Source organism: Oratosquilla oratoria, chromosome 25 (assembly GCF_046742065.1).
Source record: "Oratosquilla oratoria isolate Oo_2021 chromosome 25, ASM4674206v1, whole genome shotgun sequence".
In the NCBI taxonomy this organism is placed as follows: domain Eukaryota; kingdom Metazoa; phylum Arthropoda; class Malacostraca; order Stomatopoda; family Squillidae; genus Oratosquilla; species Oratosquilla oratoria.
In genome coordinates, this window is record NC_134801.1 from 48059377 (window position 1) to 48069376 (window position 10000).

General features: G+C 38.7%; 1 protein-coding gene across 1 annotated transcript in view; it reads right to left on the minus strand.

Moving 5' to 3' along the window:
- The window catches only part of LOC143039094 (protein O-linked-mannose beta-1,2-N-acetylglucosaminyltransferase 1-like), a 48630-nt gene that overhangs the window by 18629 nt on the left and 20001 nt on the right, over nucleotides 1-10000 (minus strand). The window contains exons 10-15 of the mRNA XM_076208947.1: nucleotides 8781-8866; nucleotides 4880-5062; nucleotides 3715-3849; nucleotides 1805-2006; nucleotides 1202-1398; nucleotides 814-913 (exon numbers count right to left, since the gene is read on the minus strand). Coding sequence (XP_076065062.1) covers nucleotides 814-913; nucleotides 1202-1398; nucleotides 1805-2006; nucleotides 3715-3849; nucleotides 4880-5062; nucleotides 8781-8866 — 903 coding nt within the window. The remainder of the gene's footprint in view (nucleotides 1-813; nucleotides 914-1201; nucleotides 1399-1804; nucleotides 2007-3714; nucleotides 3850-4879; nucleotides 5063-8780; nucleotides 8867-10000) is intronic.

The following is a 10000-nucleotide window of genomic DNA, read 5'->3' on the forward strand; positions in this document are numbered from 1 at the left end:
TTGTTGTTATTATTATTATTATTATTATTATTATTATTATTATTATTATTATTATTATTATTATTATTATTATTATCATTATTATTATTATTATTATTATCATTATCATTATTATTATTATTATTATTATTATTATTATTATTATTATTATTATTATTATTATTATTATTATTATTATTATTATTATTATTATTGTTATTATCATTATTATTTTAATTCGATTGAAACTTCACCTTCCTTCACCTCTGGATCTTTTACTTGATACCACTTCATCGTCCTATGATATCTCACTTTTCATAAAAACTGTCTTCTTTTGTTGTCTTATGCTTATTTTTTCAGCAATTACTCTGTCAATCAAAATAAAGAATCTGAACTCTTTGATCAACTCATCTCGATTCTTTATGTTAGTGATGACAACGCTGATGCCTGTGATTTCTCCTTTGATTTGTCTCTCAGATGAGGACCTCTTTTGCTTTTTATGCTCTCTGTGTTATCTATACTCTTCACGTTGCGTGCAGATCAATCACGGCTACAAACTCTGGACAGGCGGTAAGGAGATAATTCGCTCTGATGTCCGTCTCAAAGGACTACCACTTACAGATACCCGACGTTGGTTTCTTGGAAACGAAAATGAAGGGACAATAGACACTTCCTGAATTAAGATATTTCTTCCGAGATCACAGGTAAGTCTTCCCGTGGTGTGCCGTGGCGTGCCGTGGCGTGCCGTGGCGTGCCGTGGCGTGCCGTGGCGTGCCGTGGCGTGCCATGGCGTGCCGTGGCGTGCCGTTCCTCCCCACCCACTCCCTGACTTACCGTTCCGAAGGGCAAATCATGTTTGCAGAAATCGTACTCCCCGGTGGCTGCTCTCGACAGCTGGCTCAACAAGTTTGCATCGTAGTTAGCTCGTACGAGGCTGTGGAGAGGAGGCGAGAAATTAGACCAAAGTTATTATAACCTTTAAAGCTTCTGTGTTTGCAGAAATGTACAAGAACACACCAGCCTCACTCCTTCCCATCCTTCTCCCTCTCCGTCTTAAGTGAGGTTGTACATAGATGTACATATCATCTTCAATATAAACATGTTGGTTCATGCCTACTCCGTGGTGGAAAGCAAGTAATCTGACAAAAAGGTCTACACGTTACGTTCCTCAACCCCAAATGAATGAATGGACGAAGTGCGCCGTACTACTCGTGGTACACACCTTTTGACGTGATCCTTTGATAAGGTGTAGTCCGTAGTGAGGGCAGGAAGGATCGTTTCGAACAGGTTCACCTGGACCCCGGCATATACAAAAATCCCCGAGTAGGAGAAGTGTTTGGCCCTGGACACTTCGGGATACACCACGTCACCATTGAGGTGCCGAAGAGCTTTCAAAAAGGCAAACCTCAAACTCACACTCTGAAAACACGAAGGGAAAAAAGTCCAGTTAGATGAGTATAACAAAGTATACCTTCATTATGAATGCTCAGTAGGGAAGGAGGAAAAGATTGTGAAAAATATGCATATGCACACACACAGAAGACACACACACACATACACACACACACACAAACACACACACGCGCGCGCACGCACACACACACACACACACACACACACACACACACACACACACATATATATATATATATATATATATATTATATATATGTATATATATATATATATGTATATATATATATACATATATATATATATATATACATATATATATATATATATATATGCAATCCTGATATATATGCATATACGTATTTATAAATGTGTGTAAATAAATCACGTGTGAACATGTTTACAAACTCACGCTTGTATTTTTTGGCCACGCGGGCGCGAAGTGCTCCTTGGCGACGCGCGCTGACGTCATGAGAGCCAGATGCACGATCGTGTTGGTCCGGTAACTCGTGGTCAGGGAGCTGGATACCTCGCGGGTTCCGTAGTAGTTGTACAGCGAGACCCCTAGCACGGTCTCGTCGATGTCCATGATCTCTCCAACGTCGTATAGATACCTAGGGTCGGGGAAAGGTAAATGTGTTGTCGTATTAAAAAAGGTATCATGACATTAAAAAGATGTTTCGGCAGGAAATCAAAAGAGGAAGGGATATGAGTCAAGTAATGAAAAATAGATAAAAAGTGCGGGTGGACATATCTTAACGGAAGAGGAGACGGTAAGGGGAAGATTGGCGGAGTATTTTAGAGAGCAGTTGAATATGGAGAAGGATAGGAAGAGATTGGTGATAGCAGTGGGAGGCTCAAAGAAAATGACGGTGATGGGAGAGGTAAATGGAGGAAACATAAGAAAAGATGAGGTGCAAGTAGCTCTAGAAATGATGAGAACAGGTAAGACACCTGGGTTATAGGAACGTCATACTGAGTGTCTGGAAAAAGGAGGTATAGTAATAGTGGACTGGCTAATGAGGTTGTTTAATGCGTGTCAAAGAGAGGGTATAGTGCCTGAGGACTGACAGAATGCCTGTATAGTTCCACTTTACAAAGAAATAGGGGACAAATGTGATCGTAGTAGTTTTATAGGGATCGGTTTATTGAGTATAGTTGGGAAGGCTTATGGGAGGGTTTAATTGAGAGGATTAGGAGAGGTACAAAGGGAATAATTGGCGAGGAACGGTGTGGGTTTAAAAAAGGTAGAGGTTACGTGGATCAGATTTTTTATTGTAAGACAGATATGTGAGAAAGCTTTAGGAAGAGATAAGGATGTTTTTGGGGCCTTTATGGATTTGAAAAAGGCTTATAACTGGGTAGATAGAAAGGTACTGTAGGAGGTTTTGCAGATGTATGGGATTAAGGAAAATTGTTAGGGGCAGTCAAGAGATTTTAGGAGAATAGTAGAGCCTGTGTTAGAAAGGTAAATGGAGAGAGTGAGTGGTTTGAGGTAAAGGTGGGACTGCGTCAGGTATGTGTCATGTCGCCATGGCTGTTCAATGTGTACATGAAGGGATGGTGCGTGAGGTAAAGGCGAGGGTAATGGGCAGTTGACTTGAGATGGTGTCATATTATTCTCAAGAATAGGAGCGTTAGTTCTGGCCGACGAAATACAAATTCTCTCAAGACACAAAGTGACACCAGAATGCATGCGACCAATCATCACTAAGTATTGGAAGAGCACAAACACAAAAGTGGCTTGCCACGAGATACTAATTACTACCAGATACAGGAGATGCAAAAGACTTCATCTCACTCTCCATAAAACGCCACAGGATCATTTTACTGAGTGGCCTATGAGCCAACCTGGTGGTTGTGGCCGGACTCATCAGGGGCGTGGGCCTCCAGCAAGAGAGATCTGGGGCAACAGATTGGCTGGATAACAATTATCGCCTCCCGGTTTATTGGATAAATTCCCACAACTCCACGCTAGTTAGCAATGGTCCTCTGTCCCTCTGGGAGGAAATATTTTGAACTAGTGGAATTCTGTTTCTGTGACGCTGGCTAGCAGGATGGTGATGAGGAAGAGGAGGTAAAGTCGCCAGTTGTCAGTTTCTTTTATGTGAATAGATGGAAAGAAGGTAGTCAAGGTTTATGAGAATCCCAGGGGTCTCAGAGACAGAATTCCAGCCATGATTTGATTCTCTTGGGCATCCGCCTCTTGCAGGATTACCATCACCACCAGACAAGTACCCATCACTTGTCTCCTTCCCTTTTATGTGTAATTTAGCTCAAGTTCTTTTCGACAATTTTAAGTCCGAAAAGAAAAGTACTTACTTGAATGCATCAATGGAGACTTCGATGTCGTCCTCAAGGATCAGTAGCTTGGGGACCATGAAAGGCGGGATGATGTCATTTTCAAAGGCGCCTCCTGGGATGCTCGAAGCCGGAAACTCGGTCCCCATGAGATCCCTTTGAGTTGATTTAAAAAAAAAATAACTAACATTGGAAAATCTTCTGTTTACAAGAATAACTAAAACAGAATAGAACTAAAGAGGGGTATCATCTACTAAAAACAAATTACAAAGCAGATGAAAAGAATATCCTTTAGGGTGGCATCATCCATTATTCATTCACTCCTATCTTTTGCACAATCTCGTCCCTGTTCAATAGACACATAAAGTGCTTCTGGGCCCTACTTCGCCCCATCCATCCGCCTCTTTCTTGGTCTTTCTCTCGAACTGACTCCATGTATTGTATTCCATGTTCTCTTAACTCGTCTTACTTTATCCATTCTTCCCATATACACAAACCACCTCAGCACTCTCTTTTCAGCCCTATCTGACAACTTCCCTCCCTCCCACGATCTCTGCACTAACTCCACATTTGTCACTGCTTGAAGGTCCATCAATTTAAGGCACATTCTGAAATGATGCATTTAGTGACAAGCTCTTAAAATTAAGATGTCCTTCGGAATGTTTAAAAAGATTATTTCTCTTTGAACCGCTAAAGGCCACCAGCGGCTTTGCAGATTTCAATCTGACTGGCGCGCGCATGCTTTATGCAACAAAGGAGATGCCTATGAATTGAACAAGGTAGTATATGGTAAACTCGTATTCAATATCACTTGAGAAAAAAAATAATTTAAGCTCTCCTGCATTACGAGCATGTGTTATCCCCTCTCATGGATAAACACACAATCCTTCAGCAAAAATGTGGGTCCCTTTCGCCTTCTTTTGCCGCAATGCAGCTCATAGACTTTGTTGTGGAGAAAGGCAGACGTTGGTAATCGGCTGCATGGACTGACACATGGCCTGTGCGGTGTCTCTACCAAATAAGACTCCAATTCAACTGACGACCACCCGGCCCGCAGCTGTTTCTCAAACCTCTCCGCTTTCTGTGAGAATCTATTTACCCATTGCGCCACGCTATCATATGATAAATATGGAACCCAAACCAAAAAAAAATGGATAACAGAGGGGACGTGTGTATACTGCCGTACTTCATCATTCGTTGACTTTTGTGGCGAATGAACTCTTCAGTCGAATTGCCGGTCTTCTGCCGGACGACGGTGTGAATGCCGAAGAGCTTGGTGACGGCCATGCACTCTTTGTGCGGCGAGTCCAGGTACACCACGATCTGGTTCCTGTTCACGCCGGGGGCCTCCCACAACGACTTCACCGTTCTGAAACACATTAACACGATAGTATCACCATTTTCGTGGCTACTAAGTATAGTTTTATGAAGTACATACACACACACACACACACACATACACATACATGCACAAGCACAAATATATACATGTATGTATATGTATATATATATGTATATATATATATATATGTATTTGTATATGTATATGTATATGTATATGTATATGTATATGTATATGCATATGTATATATATGTATGTATATGTATATGTATATGTATATATATGTATATATATGTATATATATATATATATACATACATATATATATATATATGTATATATACATATATATATATATATATGTATATATATATATATATATCTTCAGCCTATAATGATAAGATAAAGAGTGGAGTAAACATGAGCTTCTTTCTAAGAGCATACTGCATATATAGCGAAGATTTTCTCAAGGATGGGATATACTTCTAAAGATTTCACCAAACTCTGTTATCTAGAAGGGCCACGGCGCCGATTAAAGGAAAAAGATTCAAAGATAACAAAAGGAAGCATAAGAAACAAAGTAAAGGTAATCAAAATTGACAGGGGTGAATATGTATCCATGCCCAACTCGAGACATACGAATGAGATGGGACATCTGCTCACCAGACCTGGTATTATGATAGCACCTAGCACGGGAACAAAAACAGGATATTGTTAAAAAAAGAAAAAGTCAAAACTATGGTAGAACAAGAAAAACTAGCATATTGTATTATACTATGTTACAATATATTACATTAAACTGTGTTATATTATACTATGCCATATTATATTATATCATGATATATTATATAATATTATATCATATTATATTATATTATATTATACTATATTATATTATATCATATCATATTGTATTATATTGTAATATATTACATATCATATTATATTATATTATATTATATTATATTATATTATATTATATATTATATCATATTATACCATGCTATATTATATTATATTAATTCATACTATATTATATTATTCTATGCTCTATTATATCATATTATGTTATGTTATATTATATTATATTATATTATATTATTCTATATTATATCATATTATATTGTATCAAATTATATTGTACTATACTATATTATATTATTCTATGCCATATTATATCATATCATGTTATGTTATATTATATTATATTATATTATTCTATGCCATATTATTTCATATTATTTTATGTTATATTATATCATATTACATTATATTATATTAAATTATATCATATTGTATTATATTATATATTATATTATATTAAATTATATCATATTGTATTATATTATATATTATATTATATTATGTTATATTATATCATATTATATTATATTATAGTATATTATATTATATTATATCATGATATATTACATTATATTATACTATATAATACCATATCATATATTATATTATACTGTAATATATAATATTAGATCATATAACATGCTATATATAACGAAGGTAGACGAGGCAACCGTTGTGTGGTAGATAATAATCGGTCTTTCGTGAAGCAAACGAACAGCAACGGAGTAACGGCGTGGAAAAGCTGATGCTGTTCAACAACTGAAAAGATTAACGTCGTGATAGCCGAGAGGGCAAGTGACAGAATGTTAAGTATCAAAGTGTACCTGTGCATCTTCCTCACCTCCCCCTTTTGTCGTGGTGAAGAGGAAGTGTCCCTCTGATGACAAATGGACATCGATCTCCGAGAGAAACTGACCGTAGGAAACTTCAACGAAGACGCAGAAAGTGATCAAGAGATTTCACGGCAGCTGCCGAATACCGGGAGGAGAGGAAGGGAGAGGAGGACAACGTTCCCTTTAAGCTGTGCGCATGTACGTGCGCACGTATGTTCTACAACTAACGCACATAAAGAAAATTGTGTACACACAAGGCTTTCAAATTATATTAAAACCCATTCAATAAAGAAGTTCCACCCAAACATCAACATATAAACTCTCTAAAAATATGGTAACTTGCCAACCGTCAAGCCAATAATCGGTACGCCACTGCTTAGTGGAGGTAATATGTAATACAAACTTACGAATTGTGCGTATTTGCTTAAATGATCAGATGGTGACTTGCATGGGTGCGCACATACTTTTCAGAGAAGGCAAAGTTTGTGCACAAGCAAATTTCTGCACACACTCACAGCAAAAATTTAGAGGGAGAGAGAGCTGAAGAGTTCTTTTCGCTATTTTAGTATTTGGGTTGAGAAGAAAGTGAGTCAGTTTCATATGAGGAGGGGGCTGGCCCTCTCATGTGTCGTACATCCCGTGGCAGAAAGAGGTGCAACATGACGCAAGACGAGAGCGCGTGTCTGCGCAACGAACATTGGTCGTCCTCCCCTGGCTGGGAGAGGCGTTGCGCCGAAGAAATGTAGGTCTTTACAGAAGAAGAAAGTGAGGAACCTACGCTAGGAGGCGCTGAGTAGCTGTGACCGAAGCCATCATCTTTACCCTATGTGCTTATTGGAGTGTTGGGGCAGGTAAATGCAGTCACTGAGGCACGTTTCCAATAACGCCGCCAGTGCATTGTACAGGTTACACCGAAGATCATTTGGCGAATAGTTAACAAAGTAAGATGACTTGAACGAGTGCGGTGGTAGTAGGAAAACAAAATTCAAAATATGAGGGAGGTGACAGGGAGAACATGACGAAAGAGGTCTCCTGTTAGATGTAAGAATACAAAATGGTGGTAAAGTGGTGAGGTACAAGAGGCAATGAAAGCCAGCCAAGAAACAGCCCATGAAACGAGTGTGGACGGCAAGAAGACAAGAAGTATACGTAGTAGCACAGGCTAAGGTGCAGATGTCGGCCGAGGTCCAGGAAGACTTGGCAGCACCCAAAGGGAAACACCTATAAAGTGCAAAGGCCCGACGGTAGGTGGCAAGTTTTACCCTGAAAGGAAACAGGTTTGAGGGGATCTTGAGCAAGCAAGATAAGACCAAAAAGAAGTGAGAAGGCTCATATGAAAACCTTTTGAAAGAAGAAAATCTGAGGGCAATCTTTGGAGACAGACTTCAGAATCAAACCAAACTGTAGCACCATATATCTATAGAAAAGAAGTGAAACTGATATAACGAATATAAAAGCAGAAAAGGAGTAAAAGCGTCACTAAAGAGAATGAAAAATTGGAAAATTATGAGACAAGATACAGTACTTGTAAAAATTGAATAAGAAATGCGGAAGAGCCGGGGAGGAGTGGGTGCTCTGGGATTTGATGCAGGAAACATACGAACAGTAAATGATCCCGAGAGAAGAAACAGGAATTATTACTATGCCAATGTAAATAAACTGGGAAAGTGCTGCCATAACCTTGAAATCCCCGTGATGTTTTACACGTAGAATTGTTGGATATCATCGCCCACTCGTGTATGTGCATGTATGCGCGTATATGTATGTGTGTGTGTGTGTGTGTGTGTGTGTGTGTGTGTGTGTGTGTGTGTGTGTGTGTGTGTGTGTGTGTGTGTGTGTGTGTGTGTGTGTGTGTGTGTGTGTGTGTTAATTAAGGTAGACATCGAGGCCTTTTTTCCATTAACCTTGTCACTACATTTAATGCTGCTGACCTGCATTTTAGCTATCGCTTACCGATGTATTCCGCTGTGGGAAACCTTCCCGGTAGCAGAAAGGTTAAAGCTCTTTGGTTTTTGACCTGAATATTGCCATTGGCAAGGCCAACTCACCTGTAAAGGTAGTGCGGCCGATTGGAGGCGAGAATTGCAACCCCGAGCTCTTTATATATCTTCTTCTGCGTGAGCTCTCTGTGAAGCTGAAAACATGAAACCAGGTAAATGACAACAGGACAAATATTCGTTCATGTGCAAACCTCCAACTCCCCCTCCCCCTCCCAACAGAGTACTAACGTCGTAAATTGCACCTCTTTATCTATTTATATACAAAGGACCTCTTTCCCGTATAAGGGAGGTAAACAGCTAAGGCACGCATCCACTTCCACTCTTCCACTTCCAGCCACCAGCCATTGTTTCCTTCTCATCTTAGCTCATCGTGGATGAAGGTTCATTCATTTCTCCTACCCACCGCCCTGGTCAGAAGCAATGCAGTAAGACACAGTCGTATACAGTCAATATTTTAGGGGTCTTACTGACACCTACTCCATGGATCATTGACTACACACGTTTTATGTAATTGAAACTATAAGAACTTTAGTGACACCCATACGGACCAGGATCTTGCAGCATTTTTTTTTTTTTTTAATTGGGTACTCACCTCAGCTCAAAGAAGAATGCTGATAAATTTTGACTTCTACCATTCCTCCGTTTTGCTCCCCTCCTTAAATTTCTTCTCAACTACCTCAATGACTCCATTTCTACTTCACGATATTTCCTCTAAAGATGTAGTACAAATCTTCTTTTTTCCAGCAACAGTAAAAACTTTTTTCATTTTCACTTAAAGAAATATAATCAACGAATATTCCTTAAAAAATATGATATATATGCGGATATTTCATTTTCATGGAGATTCCATGAAATAACAGAAGCTGCGTAAGTTTGGTGCATAAGTCTGCTTCTTTGTGAATAATCTCTCTCGAACCCGTGCAATTGAATGTTAACATTTCACAGTGGCTGTGTCTCACAATTAACAGGCTATTCTTCTGCGACGCTATGTCTGTCAACGACTATAGCTCGTATTTTTTCTCTCAGACTTGAGCAACAAATTATTCATAGCTGATATTCCAAGGTCTTTCTCTCATTTCTTTCTTGTTTTTTTATCGAATAAATCATCAAAGGCTTTTTATACTTTTGCATGTGTCCAATACTTGAATTTTTTTACATCGACATTTATTCTTCACACTTACTCAAGTCATACATTGTTGTCTAACAAGGCAAACTCTTCTTTATCATTTATTTTCCTTATGACTCCTGCATCGTCTGCAAACATATTA